Here is a 21529-nt window from a genome sequence, read left to right as displayed (position 1 = left end):
AGATATCTCTAACTCGCAGAAGACGCTACTTAGAATCCTATTTTGCTATGCTAAAAAGGCCCTGGCTCTCAAGTGGCGGAACCCATCACCCCCAACATTGCAGGGTTGGTTGAAGTTAGTAAATAATAATTTACGGATGTACAAATTGACCTATATTGCCAGAGGGTGCCCCAATAAATTTGAGAAAGTGTGGGCGGAATGGCTGGAGAAAGTGTCGGGAGAGGTGAAGGTGTAATGGATGTAATATGAAATGCATGGACTGAGGATATCAGATGATTTGTCGGGTGGTGGTTGGGTCTTGGATATTGATCCTTGATACGTATATATAAGGAAGGTCTGGAGGGTGTTTTGTTAAACTGTTTGTTCAAATTGTATGCTTTCATAAAAATGGATGTACATGCTGCACTTCACATTGCTTTTTCGCTACTAATGTGGCTTGGTTATAATGTGTAGTTATGTGTACTGTAACATACTTCTGTGTATTAATGCCGGTATGTACAATAAAATGTACCCTTTAAAAAAAAAAAAAAAAAAAAAAAGATAAAACGGGTCAAAAAATATTTTTGCCCGCATGCGTTTACCAAGAGTAAATACCGTATTTTCCGGCGTAGAAGACGACTTTTTGCATGCAAAAAAATGCATCCAAAGTCGGGGGTCGTCTTATACGCCGGTGACAGTCTCCATGCTGCGAGCGTCCATGATTTAAAAGCCGCTCCTTCTTCTCAGCGTGTCCTGTGATAGGCGGAACACAAATCTTCCCAGCAGCGCCTCTGTTCTGTTTTCCTCCTATCACAGCTGCCTTCTCATCCTCGGACGAGAGGACGTCCGTGATAGGCGGAACACAAAACAGAGGCGCTGCTGGGAAAATTTGTGTTCCGCCTATCACAGGACACGCTGAGAAGAAGGCGCGGCTTTCAAATCATGGACGCTCGCAGCATGGAGACTGTCACCGGCCTGGAAACAAATCAGCAAAATGTGAGTGATGGCACTGTTGGCACAGTGGGGGCAAGTGATGGCACAGTGGGGGCAAGTGATGGCACAGTGGGGGCAAGTGATGTAATGGCACAGTGAGGCATGTAATGACACAGTGAGATTTGAAAAAAGCCTGTTTCTGTCAGCGGTTCTGGCTACCCCTCAGCTTCCAGAAAGACTAGTAGGAAGGGGGTAGTCTTATATGGCGAGTATATCCCAAAACCAAAATTTTTCCTAGAAAATTAGGGGGTCGTCTTATACACCCAGTCGTCTTATATGCCGGCAAACGGTAAATGTATTTTTAACCAAAAAATAAATAAAAATAAATAAAACATTTTAAGTAAGTTTACGAATTAGCATTGAGCCACATTCCTGCAGGCAAAGCCGTCCTGACCTGCAGGTTGGACACCCCTGCTCTACTTCAACGCTTATTCTTTATATGTAAAATATTGTTCAATAAAGCAAAGCAAACAGGAAAGACTGATGTCGATTTACTAAAACTGGAGTGGGCAAAATTTGGTGCAGCTGCACATGGTAATCAGCTTCTAACTTCAGTTTGTTCAATTAAGCTTTGACAATAAGGGCCCTTTCACACGTACGGACAAACAGTCCGTTTATAACAAGTCCGTTTACGGACTTGTAATGTATCCCTATGGGATTGCAGACGTTAGCGGATGATGCATCCGCTAGCGTCCGCAACCTTCCGCGTCCGCAAAGATCCGCTTTTGCGGACGGAAGAAACCCCCATTTATCTTCCGTCCAGCGGAACGGATCGGATGGATACGGACACACGGTCCGTATTTATCCGATTCCCCATAGGGGAGAGCGAAGGAGAGACAGGGCGGTTTTTGCACTGTGTGCGGGGACCACCCTGTCCGCCGACAGCTCAGCGGGGATTTACGGAGGAATCCCCGCTGAGCCAAACGGGCTAACGAAGCAGATCAATACGGATCCGCTCCGGGTGGAAGAGCCCTAAAACCTGGAAGCTGATTGGTTTCTATGGAGAGCTGCACCAGATTTTGCACGCTCCAGTTTTAATAAATCAACCCCACTGTGTGCCAAAAACATCTATCTATAGCAAAAATGATTTCAAATAATTTCAAACAACTAATAGCTATGTCCGAATATTATCACTGGTCCTTGAATTGTTTTACTGGATCTAACTAGAAGAGTTTTTTCAAACTTTAAAATCAAAAACAGGATTATTTTAGATCTGTGTTACCTTAGGCACCAAATACTGCTCATCAGTACATGCTATGGTGTAGGCTTCTGCCCGGCCTAGTTCACCCTGGGGGAAGTGAGCGTTCATTTCATCGCCATCAAAGTCAGCATTGTAAGCCTTGCAGTTGGCATAGTGCAGCCTCAGGACCTTCTCCCCTGGAAGTATTCGGGCCTTGTGGGCTTGTATGGATGGCCTGTGCAAGGTGGGCTGCCGGTTAAGCAGCAGGATGTCCCCGTTCTTTACATGGCGATACACCTGACAGACACAAAGTACAAATTACATTAAATAAACAGATAACCCTAAAAAAACATTTCAACAGACCCAGGCCATAGATTTCTATAGTGCATCGAATTTATTTTATGCATCTTCTTTACCTATAAAAGGCGACCCTTGCAAAACCATCCAATAGCCACAAAACTGCTGCCGAGTGCCGCCATCTTGGATGTGATGTCAGCAGCCCCAGCAGACTCACAGATTTCACCTAAGTGACACTATAGTATTCCTTTTTGCACCTTCCCTGGCAGCTACATAAACTTTTATGTAGGGGGTGAGAGGAAAGGCAGAGGAGCTGGGTACTAGTGCAAAACATTTCCAAAAAAGGTGAGAGAGCCAAGACCCGCAAGGCTCAAGGGGGCTTTGCTAGGGAATGAACTCTTCCTGGTGTAATCAAATAGTCCAACAAGTTTAAGCCCCCATTCACATTGGCGCACTTTGATATGTCAAATTGCATGCTAAATCGCAGCCTATTGCGGGCAAATGCACTGTCCCAATCGGTGCAACGCCGACTTTGTGGCAACGCACAGATTTCCAAAAGTAGCTCCTGCAATTTTTGGAAATTTCAGAGGGCCATTTCAATAGACATCTGTGCATGAACCCGCACAGTGGTCTTTTAAATCACCTCCGAAACCGCACAGAAAAGTGGCTTTGAAATTGTGCAAATTCAGCGGAAAAGGCACGATTTCAAACCAGCGCTCAGTGTGAACTGTCATTTAAAAGGAACATTACCAGCACAAAATCATTTACGAAAAGTTAAACACTGCAAGCAAGCATTTAAAATTCTAGATTTTTTGCACTCTTATTAAAGCTGCACGATCGTAAAAAAAAAAAAATAGTGATCTCGATATAACCCAACTCAGAGTCTCTATGCAGAATTTCCCTATTCATTCATATAACAAGTGCAGATAGTTCTTTACTCACTCAGCTGTCATTTTTTGCTAGAAAATTACTTGGAACCCCCAAACATGATATATAAATTTTTTTTTAGCAGAGACCTTCGGGAATAAAATGGTGGTTGTTGCAATATTTTATGTCACGCTGTATTTGCGCAGCGGTCTTTCAAATGCAGCTCAAAGTTAGCCCAATAATTTTGTGTAATGTGAAAGATGATGTTACGCCACAAGAATCGTGATCTTTATTCTAAGCAAAACAAAAAAATTGTGATCCTCATTTTAGCCAGAATCGTGCAGCTCTAACTCTTATGGGCAAATACTTAAGTTGGTGACGGGGTCTCTAACTCATGTGAGAGATTCCTCAGTAAACAGACCAATATACTGTATTGCTTAAATAAATGTAAAAAAGGATTACATTTAGGATATGTAATGCTAGAAAAAAAAGCAAAAAAAATAAAATAAAAAAAAGCACACCCTTCCCCTGCAATACTACGTCCACCAAACGCTAGTGCTGGATCACATGACCAGCACCACAGTACTATCCATGTGATCTATGTCAAGGAGGCTTATGGCACCAGTTAGCAACTTTCCTAAAAAGAGTCATCCTCCTTAAGACCCCTTTCACACTGAAGTGTTTTTACATAGTTTTAGCGGTAAATAGCGCTATTAAAATGCTCATAAAAACGCTATCCATGAATCTCAATGGACCCTTTCACACCGAGTCCTGCAAGCAGCATCTTTGGAGCAGCTTTTGGGAGCTGAAAAAAACGCTCCAAAAATGCCCCTCTCCATTGAAATGAATTGAAAGCGCTGTAAAAACGCCTTACCCTTTCACACGGAGGCGTTGCACTGGCGGGGCGTTAAGAAAAGTCCTGCAAGCAGCATCTTTGGAGCAGCTTTTGGGCGCTGAAAAAAACGCCCCTCTCCATTAAAATTGAAAGCGCTGTAAAAACGCCTTGCCCTTTCACACTGAGGCACTACAAAAACGCCCTAAAACGTTAGGGTCTTAGCGGTGCTTTACCAGCGTTTTTCAGGCGCTGGCAGTGTGAAAGGGCTCTGAAAGCACTCGGGCTCTTACATTGGGATTGCAGATGAGGCTTCGCTCGAATAACGCTCGAAAAACGCCCCAGTGTGAAAGGGGCCTTAGGCTACAAACTACACAACCAATGCCTCTGCACTGATCATATGATTTGACACATGGCCGATAACAGCCCCTGATTTATGACATTCATTCATATCCCAGCTCCTTTGGGTCCATGTCATCAATTATTCATAGAAACAATACAGTAATACCATTAATGGATCCCTATAGCAGAAACAAAATAGTGCTAAAGCTAGACTTCAGGTATGTTTTTATTGCATAGATACATTGGTCCAGCTTGGTCCAATGTAAGTTTATACATATTCTATAGCTCTGGGACCACTGGAGGAACACTGAAGTAGTCACTGCTACTACAGCGATTGCCACACTAAGATCTCCGGGACCACTGTAGAAAAAGGAGGAACACCGAAGTAGTCCGTTCTACTACAGTGATTGCTATGTTTCAAAGCTAGACCAATATAACTATGCAATAAAAACCATACCTGGATTTCAGCTTTAAAAGAGAAAACTGTTTTGGCCATACTTCTCTTGTGGGTCACAGGAGAGCACTAACTTGTGCTCCCTGGTTACTGGAGTCAGCCACCAGTGAGCCAAGACCACTGTCGACTGATGTCACAGAGCCGTTCCAGACTCTGGAGGGATCCCAACAATAATGTCAAGATCCACCCAGATGCCTGACTGCCAGAATTTTAGCACCACTGAGCACCTGGGACAGCTGCTCCTGCTGGTGAGCACTGGAGAAGGCTGAGCAGAGAGAGGTGCCTAACAGTCACTACTTTCTGCTCAGAGATGACCTGAGCAATCAGCAGTCATGTGATCGCTCAGTTCCTGGACTCAGAGCAGGCAAGGGACAGTGCAGCATTAGGTAGGTAAGGATGTATATTTATTTATATTTTTTTATATTCCCACATGTTTCATTTAAGTTTCAGTGTTGCTGCCTGGTACACCAGATCAGAGAGGAAACTGGTAAGGCCTCTTTGCACATGGTACTGATGTTTGAGCATCTGTTTTCAGGACGTAAGTTCATGTGTTTGTTTTGCGCGCATTTGCGCAATACATTCCAAGGATAAATCCATTCATATCTATGCTCATATGCATGTATTTGCTCGTTCTTTACTCAAGAATATGAAATGCTTGTTTAAGTGCCTGTGTGTACAGGACAATGGTTTACATTTTAGATTAGTAAAAGAAAAAAAAACGCTGTACTGAGCTTTTTCAAGCTCCATCGTGCAAGGGCTTAAAGCTACAACCAATGACCATCCCAGATCACTGAGAGAATAGCAGATCACGGGGACTCACAATCTTGGAGGTGAATCTCTGCACACCGGTGGATGGAGTAAGAAGCTGCTTTGCAATGGCCTCCCTCTGTGCTGCATCAGTGGCACTCAATATTGTACGCGAGCCTTCTTCACTGACCACTATGGAGGCTCCAGGGTGAACGTTTGGCCCATTCATAACAGCCTGTCTCAGTTCCTGCACGTTCCATGGCGTAACAAACTGGGGGTAGGTCAGCTTTGTGGCAAACACCTTAGAGAGAAAAAGGAAATCCATCAGTACAAAAAAAAAAAAAAAAAAAATTTAGTTTATATTCACACCACCTTAAATAAGACATTTGTTCTTCTGGCTGATGTAACTGGGCATAGCCTACTATAAAGGCGACTGATTCAATATGCATACTTCATTCTATCTACCATTGACTGGGGTGGATGCAATATTCTCCAGTAATAAACATTGGAGTAAATGACCTTTGAAACCCAACTTCAGCCAACACACTGTATTGGTTTGTACAGAGCAGAGAAAAATCAGAGCTACGGTTTGGTTTTCAATCCTGTCTGGGGAGAATTGCCCTCACTTTAGGTCAGGACGGGTCTTCTGACCTGTTGGCACAGTTCAGTCTCCTTATTGTAGCCCACCCTTCTTATTCATTGCTTGTAGACATCCCATAGTGTACAAATACTCTGCCTGAGTCCTGTACAGTGGAACCTTGGATTACAACCATAATCGATTCCAGGAGAATGCATGTAATCCAAAGCACTCGCATATCAAACGGAATTTCCCCATAGAAGTCAATGGAAACAAAGATATTTGTTCCACATTGACTTCTATTGTATGCAGTACCGCATTTGGCCATGAGGTGGGTCGGGGCGCCAGAGAGACACGGAAATACTCTGAGACCGCCACTCGGGAACGGAGTATTTCCCAGTGCATACGAACACCTCAGAATGTCAACAGCGCCGGTGCACCTCTGGCCACATGTGGTACTGCACACCGCAGAGGCTTCAATCCTGCTCTATTTGCGAGACAACACCCGCAAACAGGGTCAGGATTTTTTTAAAGTACAGTGGAACCTCGGATTTGCGAGTGTTGTCTCGCAAAAGAAGCAAAAGGCAGTATGCAGTACCGCCTTTGGCCTGAGGCACCGGAGCTGATCGCATCCGATTGGCGTTGTTCGGAAATGCACGGAAAGGCCCGGAGGACAGCTCGGCTGACCTCGGGAACGGAGTCTTTCCGAGGTTTGCCGAGGTGTCCTCGGGCCTTTCTGGACGTTTCTGAGGCTCTAGTTTTCAGCGCTGTTGCACTTTGAATGACAATTGCGCGGACATGCAAAACTGTACCCAAATGAAATCTTTATGTCCCCCCCACACACAAATAGAGCTTTCGTTTGGTGGTATTTGATCATCTCTGCGGTTTTTATTTTTCGTGCTATAAACAAAAGAAGAGCGACAATTTTGAAAAAACACCATATTTTTTACTTTTTGATTTAATATCAATTTTTTTTTTTTACAAAAAAAACAAAAAACAAAAAAATACGTATTCTACATATTTTTGGTAAAAAAAAACAAAAAAACAATAAGCGTATATTGATTGGTTTGCGCAAAAGTTATAGCGTCTACAAAATAGGGGATAGATTTATGGCATTTTTTTTATTATTTTTTTTTTACTAGTAATGGCGGCGATCTGCGATTTTTATTGTGACCGTGACATTGCGGCGGACACATCGGACACTTTTGACACGTTTTTGGGACCATTCACATTGATACAGCGATTAGTGCTATAAAACTGCACCGATTACTGTGTAAATGTGACTGGCAGGGAAGGGGTTAACACTAGGGGGCGCTGAAGGGGTTAATATGTTCCCTAAAGTGTGTTTTAACTGTAGGGGGAGGGGGGACTCACAAGGGGAGGAGACCGATGTGTGTTCCTCTGTACTGGGAACACAGCATTGGTCTCCTCACCTCTGACAGGATCCACACTCCTGCCGTGATTGCCGGAAATCGTGTGTGCCCGGCGGACATCGCGGCAACCAGCCACGCGCACCAGGTCACGAGCAATGCTGCAGGCGCGTGTGCGGGCCCCCTAATGGGTGCGATGCAAAGGACGTCTGAGGGAGAGACAGTTCCTGCCGACGTCATATTACTATGGCTCGGTAGGGAACTGGTTAATAGAGGAAATAATTGCACAAAATAGACAGGTACTAACACAATATAGGTTAAAAATAGGCATGGATTTAGCAATAGGAAGCATTGCCACCGACGTGCGTTCCACCAAAGTACCGGAAGTGACGTTATGTGGATTAGAAACCGGATATTCCTTCAACGCATTTCGCCCTCTCACAGCGAGTTTTATAAAGGGACAAGTGTTTAGTAACTGGAGTACTCTGTTCTTAGTTGGTGCTGCCCATCTTCTGTGTACAGAGAACCTTTAGATAACCCCCCCCTACAGTAAGTCGCCTCTACATACCATTGGAATTCCAATCTCGTTGGTGCCGATGTACATATCGGGGCAAATAACAGACCGTGCAGCATAGTCCACACGTTTCCCCATCATGTGTTTTCGGAACAGACCTTCCTTCTTCTCCAGGATCTACAATAAAAAAAAGATCATTTGTATCTGCAAGACATCTCTACAAAGACTTTTATGAGGATAAGCCATTTTTTGAAGACTTCCCTACTCCCTTCTTCCTGCATTGTCCTCTTATCAAACATTCACGTAACATACCATAGCATGCGCCCCTCCCCGGAATATCTACTACTAAAGGCAAATGCACTTGCACTACAAGTGCGAACTACAAGTGCAAAGTGCTTCTGAAATTGCACTGGAAGTGCAGTCGCTGTAAATCTGAGGGATAGATCTGAAATTAGAGGAAATGCTGCTGATTTTATTATCCAATCATGTGCAAGCTAAAATGCTGTTTTTATTTTCCTTACATGTCCCCCTCTGATCTACAGCGACTGCACTTCCAAGTGCAATTTCAAGAGCACTTTGCACTTGTAGTGCAAAGTGGATTTGCCTTTTGTAAATAACCCCCTCTGTGCCTAGAGCAAGCTGTAGAGGTTGAGGACAGCGGGTGTTTGGATGGCCTGGGGGCAGAGGCGTATCTATTGAAAATGGCACCTATGGCAAGCACTGAAGCTGCGCCCTGTCAAAACATTTGAAACATTTCAGATAACCAAGGACAGAGGCAAACTGGGGACCACTGGCCGCTGGTGCTGAATTTTTTTTTTTGGGGGGGGGGGGGGGGGGGGGCGCAAACAAACTGAAAAAAATAAATCATTTGCAGCTACTGTGCCAATCAAACGCAGCCACTGTGCTATTAATGGCCAGTCACTGGCTGTCATGGGGGCACCTGTCACTCCCCTACCCAGGCCAAGTAGCAATATTAGCAATTGCTGTGCCAGGGCTGCGCTTCAGCAGGCCGGCCATGATGCCGGGAGCTACATTAGTGCAGGAGGCGGCCACAGGAGGACGGGTGGGGTTTTTTCAGTGCGGGGGTAGCTTTTTGCCGCCCCCCCTCCACATGGTGCCCAAGGCACTTGCCATGGCTGCCATACCCTAGATACGCTACTGCCTGGGGGCATTCAATTAAAATTATAAAATGCTGAGCCCTTAGTAATTTTTTAAAACGTCAATACTGCTGAAACACCTAAAAGGTAACGCCACTTTCACGAGAAAAAAAAAATTGCCAAAGAAAAAAAAATACAGTGTATACAATTGCAACTCAAATCATATTGTAATTGAATGTTACTAAAAATGACCTTTCCTTTTCAATCTGCAGCGCTCTAATTTTCTGTAAAATGCAATATGGCTACCTAGAGGTGTTCTGTACATGGATAATGTAAAAAACGTCCCCTGAAAATGTAATTTCCTGCTTGTGTGATTGGCTCACTGATTTCTGCACTAAGAGGCAAGTCAGATTTTGGGCATTCCCTTTCCCAAAAGGGAAATTACATCCATAAGGGATGCAGGCCAATTTTCTTATTACAGCCCTGCAGGTGCAGCAACTGATCATTATAAAATCACTCCCATACAGATTCACTGAGCACATGGACACAGCCAAAAACAGTTATTTCTTCAGAATAGGCAAGTATTTCATAATAAGCTAGTATGCTGTGCATACTAGCTCATTATGCCTTTTGCCTTGCAGGTGTAAAAAAAAACAAAAAAAAAAACACATTATTGCGGGTATACAACCGCTTTAAAAACTGTTCATATAGTTCAGTCCAAAGACATCAGCAGAAAGCTCTGACCTGCCTGATTCCAGGGAACTTGTCCGTCATCAGTCTGTCCATATCACTGTCAAACACAATGTTAACATGACTCTGTAATCGAATCCAGGAATTGTATAGCTTGTCTGTGAGTGTCTGCCCGGGCAGCAATGCCAAGAAGGATCGATCTATGACTTGAGAAGGCTCACTCTGCTCCTACATAACATAAAAAAAGTGGAAAAGCTCAATAAAAGTTGTCTTATTTGAAACTTTCAGATGATCAGCAAACAAATACACAAGGTTAACATGTATTTGAATTTACATTTGTGTAAAATTACATTTTACCTGCAACTGGTAGTTGGCAGGTTCTATGCAAAGAGGCATACATAATGAACCATTGGGCTAAAAAATAAACAAACAGCTCAACTGCAGGAGAGAACAATTGGATAACTATGAGGGATACCCCTCCCTGGGCATGCAATGCAGGATAGGTTAAGAACGGTTATAGTTACCCTTATCTTCCATTTTAAGTTTAGGCACTGCATAGAATTTTTTTTGCATCTGTTCTGTGGATGGCCTTACTGCACTCTGCTTTATATGAGCTGCAGCGGCGCATGCGCACAGGCGATTCCCGGCTTGAGGCCCGGCAGACGCTGGACCTTGTTGGAAAGAAGTCTCATGCGTGCATGTGACGATATTGCGGCTCCACCCACTCACAGAACTGGAGCCGAGATACCCAGAAGACACGCCGAGGCAACATGTCAGCTACCTCGGCGTGGACCAGGTAAGTTACGGACGCCTCGTTCTAAGGTCCAGCCAACAAAACAAATCTATCTAGCCCTGTAAATAAAAATACAAAATTGCTCTACTTACCCATTCTGCAGCCACTCCGGTCCAGTCCAACGCTAATCTCCCACAGCTACTTCAGTTTGTAGGCGTGTGCAGAAGAAGCAGCCGACAATGGAAACCCATAGTAACTATGGGTGACGTCACTTCCCAGCCGTTGTCGCTTCTCTCCTGCACACCACATCCACCACTGGAGACCGGAGCAGCTTCAGAAAAGGTAGGTATAGCAATTTCTTCTTTACAGGGCTAGATAAACTCGTTTTAGAATGTGGCTGCCAGTAGATTCAGAGTTTGTTAGATTTTGGATGAAATTCTACTTTAAGTAAACCTGTCATGGGTGAAACATAATTCCATAAAATGATAGTTGTCTCGTTTCAATAATTTGTGTCACTAACCTAGGACTAATGTGTAGATCAGAAATTACCAACATGCTTACTTTACACCTCATAGGCTTCATAAAATGACACCGAGCTCTCCGCAGAATGCTGGAGGTGTGGCGTCTCCCCGGGAGACTTTACACATATTTTCTGGACCTGCCCTAAGATCCAGCAGTATTGGACTGAGGTGCTGGATCCGATTGGCCTGGTCGCCCTGATTACAGTGCCAATGACGATGGAGGTGTGCCTTTTGGGCCTGATAGAGACGCTGGTGCCGACTGCTGCAGGGAGAACTTTGATTGGGTTATTACTCTTTTATGCTCGGAAAAATATAGCTCTGCATTGGAAGAAACCCACGATGCCTTCTCTGGCTCAATGGAAGCGTCTCGTAAACGAGAGCCTTCCCCTGTATAAGAACACATATGAAAGTAGAGGGTGCCCCTTGAAATATGACAAAATCTGGCGTACGTGGTTAGCGGAACCAACAACGGCTTGATTGTCGGGTGAGGAAGTTACGGAGTAGTTTGTAGGTACTCTGCCGAAGCGGTGTAAGGGAGGATTGTGGGCCTGATTGGGGAATAGTTGTTTCTGGTGGTGGAGGAGATGTCTGACGTACTGGATATCAAACTGTGTCCCGAGTGCGCATCTACTTGCCATGAATTTTCAGACTACATGCTAAAAATACGGAGACTTGTTAAGCACTATCTGACATGCTGTATATGTATCGGTTGTTGTGATTTTCCCCCTTTTTTGTTGTTGTTGTTGTTGTTGTTTATTGTTCAAAAATGCAATAAAAAAAAAAAAGATAAAAAAAAAAAAAAAAAAGAAATTACCAACATGAGAAACCCTTCTTACCAGGCAGATCTCGGTTTCTTGCGGTGGCTTTGTCCGCTCTTCCGCCATGACAGCCAGAAGCTTCTGTATCAGAGTCACATCCTTCAGGACTGCCTGCAGGTTAACTGTCTGGGCATTAGTGTACATCTGATCTCCCAGGCGGTTTACCGGCCGATAGCTGTAGAAATACAGGACTCCATTATACCAGTTAGGAAAGGAAGGATTAGCAGCAAAAGACCTAAAGTCAGCCTGGTAAACTGGAAGCGGTTTAACCACTTTAATACCTGGCACCCACCCCCCTCTTCCTGCCCAGGTCAATTTTTAGCGCTGTCACACTTTAAATGACAATTGCGGTCATGCAACGCTGTACCCAATTTTTCCCACAAATAAAGCTTTCTTTTGGTGGCATTTTATCACCTATGGGGTTTTTATTTTTTTTGTGCTCCAAATCAAAAATAGAAGATCGAAAATGAAGAAAAAAAAAAAAAAAAGGGGGGGGGGGGGTTTTCTTTTTTCGGTTACAAAACTTTGTACATAAGTACGTTTTCTCCTTTACTGAAGAGGTGGCATTGTTATGCAGCACAGACGGGCACTGATCAGGAGGCACTGGCAGGCATCCCTATTGGGAACTGATCGGCATCCTCGATGGGTCTGCACCAATAATCAATGCACCGAAACATCCCCGTTTATAGAGGGCATGTGAGCGCCATCTGCACTTTCAAAGCCTACATTTGTGAGGGTCAGACAATGCAGATCACAGGCAAATTGCATACAGCCACTTGAGCGACTTGTGTCTAGTGATCGTGAACCAATCACAGCAATCACATTGTCTGCGGTTACAAACATCAGCCCTCCCCTTAGGCCTTGTTTGCAGAACGCAGATAACCCCATTTTCGGCGGCCAATAAAACTATTGGATAACATGGATGTGTATTGGATATAAAAATGGATTTGGCTACACCAATTGTATGACTAATTGTCAATTTATCACAGATCAAAAAAACAGCGTGAACAGAAAGGGCATTTGAACACGTACTGTATGTGAGAAAGGGTTAGATGTAATAAAATTTACCGAGCTGGTGGAACAACCACAAGATCCAAAAAAAAGATGTCCGGAGAGAACTCCTTGCCGATCTCCATTCCAGAAAAGAGGCAATCCAAGAAAAAGCCTAGGAGATAAAAAAAAAGTAGAATGAGGTAAAGATGACTGAAGTTGGGGAAATTTGAGAATATATGGGATCCCTGGCTGGACATGCCAGGTATGGCGCCACTGCGGCTTGTACAAAACAGAATTCTTGGGGGCAGATCCACATCAGTCCTAGGTGGTTAAATTAGATAGGAATCTATTGGGCTGGTGAGAGGGAGAGGAGCTACCACTGTTCTCATACAGTATCCCGGGAGAAGTCCAATATATGGTTACAGGTCCCTGCGGAGTTAGAATGCTTTTTGTATGTTTTACCCAACAGGTAAATGTTTATAACTAATTCAGGCCGCTCCCTGCTGTTTAGGGGAGGCTGGCGCCCTGTTCTACTCGCTGACCCTTGTCGGGTCGGAGGCGGGGAGGGAAGGATGACACGCGGAGGACACACTTAATCTGTAAAAGGTCCAGGTTACTCAGTACAAAATTGCTTGTATTTACCACTGAAGAACTGTCTTTAGACGTAGTGGATGGAACAAATGCTATACTGGAGACTATGGGCCGGATTCAGCAAGGATTTTCGCCGGCGTATCTATAGATACGCCGCGTAAATTCAAAGCTGCGCCGGCGTATCTTCTTTCTGTATTCAGAAAGCAAGATACGCCGACATTAGCCCAAGATCCGACTGGCGTAAGTCTCTTACACTGTCATATCTTAGGGTGCATATTTAAGCTGGCCGCTAGGTGGCGCTTCCGTCGTAGAATATGCAAATGACCTAGATACACCGATTCACAAATTTACGTACGCCCGGCGCTATTTTTTTTACCTCATTTACGTTAGGCTTTGTCGGCGTAAGGTTGCTCCTGCTATTATGAGGCTTACGCAATGTTAAGTATGGACGTCGTTCCCGCGTCAAATTTTGAATTTTTTATGTCGTTTACGTAAGTCGTTCGCGAATAGGGCTGGACGTAATTTACGTTCACGTCGAAAGCAATGACGATTTGCGGCAGAATTTCGAGCATGTGCACTGGGATACTTTCACGAACGGCGCATACGCGGGGTCGCCATTAATTTAAATAAAACACGCCCACATCATCCCCATTTGAATTAGGCGGGAAGAAGAAAGAAAGAAAGAAAGAAAGAAAGAAAGAAAGAAAGAAAGAAAGAAAGAAAGAAAGAAAGAAAGAAAGAAAGAAAGAAAGAAAGAAGACTGAAGTTTATAAGGATTTATACATGTGGTCTGTATGGAGTCTCTACTCCACTGGGAGAGGGGGAAAGAAAAATGTTGGAAAGGACAGTCACCTCGAAGCAGTATACAATAGTTGCACACTGCTGTATACTTTAATTTCATTCAATAAACTTTATTCTACGTCAAGGACACCTCCTCTATGGCCCAATTCATCCTCCTATGGCACTTGTCACCTCATTAGGGTCTTAAAGTGGTTTTAAACCTCAGACATGAAATATGAACAAAGCATATCTCCATCTATAGTGTTTGCTTTTCTCAATTCAGAGCACTAAGTGTAATTTCTGTCTGTTGCCTTGTTCCTCTGATATCTGCATGAGTTGCTTCTGACAAGTTTTACTGACACCAAAAGACAAAAAGGTGACAGGGGAGGAAACTCAAGCTGATTGACAGCCTAAGCTCTATTTATAGTGGGGGGGGGGGGGTGTCCCTTCCCTCCAATCAGCTCTCAGCACCCTCCTCACCGAGTGCAATTTCAACTCTCCACCCCCTTTTTTTTACAGCGCAGATAAGCTTTATAATTCAGCACTTTGGACAGATGCAGAGAAGAAAGACTGCAGATAACCAGGTACAACTTATGTAGGAGGATTGGTTTCATCTCTGTATCATCTGAGGCCAGTCACTGTACTGGGCATATGTGAAGGTTTACATCCAATTTAATCTATGATGAGCCCCCTGAGCTTTGCCAGTCTAGGGGTGAACGTTTCTAGGAAGACAACATTACCAGGATAAAAATAAAATAAAATTGAGACGCCTGCAGAAAGAAAACAATACATCTAAGGGAAACACTAGGAGTGAACTACCATTTTCTTTTCGTTTAATCCTAGACTATTTTTTTTTCCTTTATACCTTTGGAGCATTTACCATGTTAACCTATGTTACTCATTTATATACCTTCATTTTCCCATAGGGCCTCAACGTGTTCCTGTGTGGTGCTGGGGGTCAGGTAACCTCGTTGGGGCAAATCTGAGGTGCCAAAAAAAAAGGAAAAACAGAGAAAGTTACAGATTAAATTATTGATTTCACACAACAAATGGAGTCAAGTATTAAGAAAGCCCAACACAAACCCCTTAAAGGGTCACTAAAGGAAAAAAAATGTTTTGCTGAAATGACTGTTTACAGGGTATAGAGACATAATAGTTAACGGATTCCTTTTAAAAATGATTACAAATAGATAAACATCAATCATATAATGTGCCTGCAGGTTAGTTTCACTTTTAAACTGGTTTCATGTTCCTGTGAACTAGAGAGACACACAGAACAAAAACAAACAAATCCAGGGCAGTGTTTTGTTTTTGAAATGAATCTGATTGGTTCTGGGAAGTTTTAGACACACAGTAATGACAGCTTAGACCACCGTGAGAAAGCTCCCAGTACTGTGGTTATAAGGAAACAGACAACCAGGAAGTGTGGAGATCACAGCAGAATTACAGCTACTTCAAAGCAAAAACGAACAATAAGGACATGAAACCAGGACTGCAGTAAGGTAAAGGAAGCTATTTAGCTAAAAAAAATATTTCCTTTAGTGATCCTTTAAGTCAAGTCTGGCCATACATGTCCAATTATCTTGTACAAGTTTGATTGTGATGTGCCAACCGTATACAAGAAGCCACATGCCGCCGGTGACCCAGTCACACTGTGATTGGACACAGCAGGAGCCAATCAGCAGGTTCGGCAAACTCGATGCCCCCAGGTACCCACTAATTGTTCAGGAGAGAAGCAAAACGTTGGTCTGCCTATGTAAACAAGGCAGATCGTTGTTCTTTGAGAAGGGAAGGCACAGATCCTGTGTTTCTGCCAAGCAGGAACATGGATCTTTGCCTTAACATAGTACAAGCACCTCCCCCACAGTTAGCAAGCACTCCCTAGGCACACATTTAATACTGATTACACCGATGTTAAACCCTTTCCTGTCAGTGTCATTGGTACAGTACATCCAAGGCATGGATCCTGTATCTCTGCAAAGCAGGGGCGCCGATCCATGCCTTCCCCTAGTACAAGCACCTCCCCCACAGAAGTAAAGCACTGGGCAGACATTTAACCCTTTGATTGCCCCTTCCCTGCCAGTGTCATTAGTACAGTAACAGTGCATATATTTTTAGCACTGATCGCTGTATTAGTGTCACTGGTCTCCAAAAAGTCAAAAGTGTCAGTTAAGTGCCCCAACTGTCTCCCGCAATATCGCAGTCCACCGCCATTACTGGTGAACAAAAAAAATAAAAAATATCCCCCAGTCTGTAGACGCTATAACCTTTGCGCAAACCAATCAATATACGCCAATTTATTTATTTTTTTAAACAAAAATATGTAGCAGAATACATTGGCCTAAATTGATTATGAAATTTGACTTCTTACATTTTTTATTGGATGTGTTTTATAGCATAAAAGTAAAAATTGTTTTTATTATTCGAAATTCTATTTTTTTTGTTTATAGCTTAAAAATAATAAACCACAAAAGTGATCAAATACCACCAGAAAAAAAATCTCTGTTTGTGGGGGGGGGGGGGACATTTTATTTCAGTACAGCGTTGCACGGCGCTGCAATTGTCAGTTAAAGTAACGCAGTGCCGCATCGCAAAAAAATGCCTGGTTATGAAGAGGGGGTAAAAATTCCGGAGCTGCAGTGGTTAAAGTATGACTAAAGGCAAAAACTTTTTTTTAGTTTTGGATAGAGCGAAGAGGGATTAGATGACCTGTCAGTTTTTATTGCCGTCTCAATCCCCGTTGGCGAGATTCACCCCTCTTCCTGTTTACCATTATCATTGAAAAGTGAAAATAAAGAAAATTCTAAATTTGGGGTTTTATCCAGAAAAGTAAGAATAGTTGGGGAAATCTTCCAATGGGGACACTAATTGTGGTGACTCGGGGGTCCCTAAGGGATTCCCTTAATTTGCAGGGATTTCCTCTGACTTTGTTTGGCTGTGGGACAGGAAGTGAACTGAAATATCTACGACACAGATGGGGGAGAAAAATAAAAAAAATTTTTTTGCCTATAGTATTACTTTAATGGCCACTGAGACATGTCTCTGGGCAGCAAAAGTACAGCTTGCAGATCTTAGCAATGAAGTAAAGGTAAATCAGCCCTCAGTATTACATGAAAACATAAAACTGAAAGTAGCACAAAAGGAGACTTTCCTGGCTGAAAAATAAATAAATAAATAAATAAATAAAATGTCTGCAATACTTTTAGTATTCAATGATATTTATTGAAAAGATTTACTGATGTATACAACAGTACAAAAGTGTTTCAACATCTCCAATAGCGTTAGCAAACGCAATCTGAGACCCATACATATACCATATAAATAATGCAGTAAAAGTTATTAAATATAAATACACGGTCTGCAATACTTTTAAAAAGGTTTACATTTTTTAAAATAATACTTACCTAGGTGGATGCAGCATCGGTCCAACGCTGCATCTGTCCCTCACAAGCTCCAAGACTGAGAACCGATCGATCAAACCCCGCCGATCCCACGGTTCTCAGAGCTCCGTGAACAGAGAGCTGGTGACTGTCAGTCTCCGGCTCTTTGCTCTGCCACTCCAGCGCAGCGCTGGGCTTTGGAGGGGGCGGGAGCAGCTGGCTCAGGCTCCTTAGCCAGGTGCCAGTCCAGGGATCCCGAACATACGGTTGTAATCATTCCATAGCCTTGATCGGTGGTTTGTGGTCAGCTGACAGCGGGTTTCAGCCCGCTGTCAGATGAAAACAGTTCACAGGCGTGCAGAACAAACTGCACTCCTGTGATTCACAGGGGAAGTACAGCCAAGCGAGCTTAAAGGGGTTGTAAAGGTTTGTCTTTTATTTTCTAACTTGGTTCTTTTAAGCTAGTGCATTGTTGGTTCACTTACCTTTTCCTTCGATTTCCCTTCTAAATGTTTTTTTTCTTTGTTTGAATTTCTCACTTCCTATTTCTCCTCAGTAAGCTTTCCACCATCATCCGAGCGGTGGAAAAGGAAGTGAGAAATTCAGACAAAGAAAACAAAGAAAAAAAAATCATTTAGAAGGGAAATGGAAGGAAAAGATAAGTGAGCCAACAATGCACTAGCTTAACCACCTCCCGACCGCCGCATGTAGATATACGTCAGCAGAATGGCACGTACAGGCACATGGGCGTACCTATACGTCCCTGCCTAGACGTGGGTGTGGGGTCCGATCGGGACCCCCGCGGCGGTCGGATTCCCGCGGGGAGCGATCCGGGACAACGGCGCGGCTATTCGTTTATAGCCGCTCCGTCGCGATCGCTCCCCGGAGCTGAAGAACGGGGAGAGCCGTATGTAAACACGGCTTCCCCGTGCTTCACTGTGGCGGCACATCGATCGAGTGATCCCCTTTATAGGGAGACTCGATCGATGACGTCAGTCCTACAGCCACACCCCCTACAGTTGTAAACACACACTAGGTGAACCTTAACTCCTACAGCGCCCCCTGTGGTTAACTCCCAAACTGCAACTGTCATTTTCACAATAAACAATGCAATGTAAATGCATTTTTTGCTGTGAAAATGACAATGGTCCCAAAAATGTGTCAAAATTGTCCGAAGTGTCCGCCATAATGTCGCAGTCACGAAAAAAATCGCTGATCGCCGCCATTAGTAGTAAAAAAAAAAAAAAACTATCCCCTATTTTGTAAACGCTATAAATTTTGCGCAAACCAATCGATAAACGCTTATTGCGATTTTTTTTTTACCAAAAATAGGTAGAAGAATACGTATCTGCCTAAACTGAGGGGAAAAAAAATGTATATATGTTTTTGGGGGATATTTATTATAGCAAAAAGTAAATTGCGATTTGCATTTTTTTCAAAATTGTCGCTCTATTTTTGTTTATAGCACAAAAAAAATAAAACGCAGAGGTGATCAAATACCACCAAAAGAAAGCTCTATTTGTGGGGAAAAAAGGACGCCAATTTTGTTTGGGAGCCACGTCGCACGACCGCGCAATTGTCTGTTAAAGCGACGCAGTGCCGAATTGTAAAAACCCCTTGGGTCATTTGGCAGCATATTGGTCCGGTCCTTAAGTGGTTAAAGGAACCAAGTTAGAAAATAAAAGACAAACCTTTACAACCCCTTTAAGTAAAAAACAAAATAAGATTACAGAAATAAATATTTAACCAGACCGCAACTGCACTTACTTTCTGAATTTGGAGTAATTTCGTCCTCACCATTCTGCATTTTTGATGCCATTATTATAGTCAGCTTGCTGTTGTGTTCTTTTCGTACTGTAGATTTTGGTGCCCTAAAATTATGAAAAGGTTAAGTGAGCTATAAAAATGAAACTGGTTTTAGAACAGTGACTATGTACCTTTTGTCGGGTCATACTTCTGCCTACGGGAGGATTGGACACTGGGAAACATAATTGTCAGCTTGCCCAAGATAACTCCTCCAACCTGAATCCCAGGATATTTATGCCTTTATTGTTAGATTAGTATGCCTTTAATGTTAGATTATAGAACTTCCAAAAATTTCCTAGCTTTTAGCATCATGGGAATAATCGATTTAGATATGCCCCATGCTCTAGAACCTGAGCTTCAACAGCTATGCCGTTAAAGCCAGCGATTGAAGCCGGGTGGTAAATCAGTCCGAGAATGAAAATCCAGTGAACCTGGAGGAGCCAACACAGCATCCGCCAGGAGAGTCCATCCAGGAAGTGTACCACATCCCCCTGGGGCATTCTACAGTTATGATGAACGCGCCGCGCCACCCCACCCGGGATTGTTCCTGCAAAACGGACAAGGAAGGTGTTTTAGGGGAGGAAAAGGTGTAGATCAGGGTGTACTGATCCTATAGAGCCACCACTGCTTCTGCTAGGGGATCCCTGTACCTGGAGACAAACCTGACTAGTTTCTTGTTAATCTGGAGGCCAGGAAGTCCCCCTCCAGTGTCCATCACTTGGGCCACTCCTCAAGTAGAGACACTTCAGCAAATCTGCTTGCCAATTGTCCACGCCTGAGATGTAAATGGCTGACAGGGATGGAATGTGAAGTTCTGCCAAGGACAGGACTAGCTCTACCCCTCTTGCCATGTAGAGACTTCTACATGACAAATGCAACGGTTGTGGTGTTGTCTGGCTGAATCTGGGTCAGATGACCCTACAAAATAAGTAATCCAGCACTAAAGAGACACCAAATATGCAGAATGTTGATAGGGAGACGCGAGTCCTTCAGCAACCAAATCCCCTGTACCAAGAGGGTACCCAAGACTCTTAACCAATAAGACAGGCTGGCATCTGTTGTAAAGATCTCAAAAGACCTAAAAAAAAGGAAGGGATTCCGAATCTAGTGCTGAATTTCTGAGCCACCAAGCCAAAGACAACCTGGTCCTTGGAACCAGAAAACATGGTCTCTCCAAGGACTGTTCCAAACCTGAAGTAGAATGCTGTGTTGTAGGGTTCTGCATTGAAACAGAAAAAAATGAGACTGCCAAAAAAAAAAAAGGGATGATACAATCAGCCATAGAAATCTGATGCAGAAGCAAAGAAACCAATCATTCCTGGACTGAAAAGAATGAGCTTTCAGAGAGTTTGAAGTTACTCCTGGGGAATAAATAATGGAGATGCATCTAGAAATATATTCCAAGGTCTGAGCGGTAAGAAGTATGTTGTTCTCCAGAACCTGTACTGACTGTTCCCTCAGCAAGTAGTTGTACAAAATGGAAATGCCCTCAGAGCAAAGAAAACAAAAGTACTGGGGCCAGCAACTTGGGAAACAACCAAGGTGCAGTAGATAGGGCAAAGCCCGATTACTCAGAGACAGGTTTACCCCATAAAGAACTGGAGAAAGTTGGCTTGGAGGTCGCTAAAGTAATGTGTGCCACTCAGGCTATAGGAGGTTTTAATCCGGTGCCCACCTTACTTTGCCCAGGGCCATCTTAATAGCATCATGGGCCCCTGGGCAAAGTAATGCTCTGGCGCCCCTACAATGATGACAGTGCAGGTAAACAGACATCGAGTAGGTAGGAGGCAGACTGCCTCCCCTGTGTATCCATCGCTCAGTGCCATCATGGGGCCCCCAATTTTAGGGTAGCATGGGCTCTAGGACCAGTTGCTTTGGGGAAAGTGCAGGGGGCCCCCCATGCAGCTGGGGCCCCTGGGCATTGCCCAGGTGTGCCCTCTCATTAAGACAGCCCTGCTGTGAGTGCCC

At 43.7% G+C, this 21529-nt stretch overlaps 1 protein-coding gene across 1 annotated transcript in view; it reads right to left on the bottom strand.

The window, feature by feature from the left end:
- POLR1A (RNA polymerase I subunit A) overlaps window positions 1–21529 on the bottom strand; it is a 178089-nt gene that overhangs the window by 139659 nt on the left and 16901 nt on the right. The window contains exons 6-13 of the mRNA XM_040335240.1: window positions 19523–19626; window positions 15286–15357; window positions 13080–13176; window positions 12030–12186; window positions 9994–10167; window positions 8207–8329; window positions 5765–5992; window positions 2195–2449 (exon numbers count right to left, since the gene is read on the bottom strand). Coding sequence (XP_040191174.1) covers window positions 2195–2449; window positions 5765–5992; window positions 8207–8329; window positions 9994–10167; window positions 12030–12186; window positions 13080–13176; window positions 15286–15357; window positions 19523–19626 — 1210 coding nt within the window. The remainder of the gene's footprint in view (window positions 1–2194; window positions 2450–5764; window positions 5993–8206; window positions 8330–9993; window positions 10168–12029; window positions 12187–13079; window positions 13177–15285; window positions 15358–19522; window positions 19627–21529) is intronic.

Source organism: Rana temporaria, chromosome 1 (genome assembly GCF_905171775.1).
Source record: "Rana temporaria chromosome 1, aRanTem1.1, whole genome shotgun sequence".
NCBI classification, from domain to species: Eukaryota; Metazoa; Chordata; class Amphibia; order Anura; family Ranidae; genus Rana; species Rana temporaria.
The sequence above is the reverse complement of the archived record's forward strand: the minus strand, read 5'-3'. Positions and strand labels throughout refer to the sequence as shown.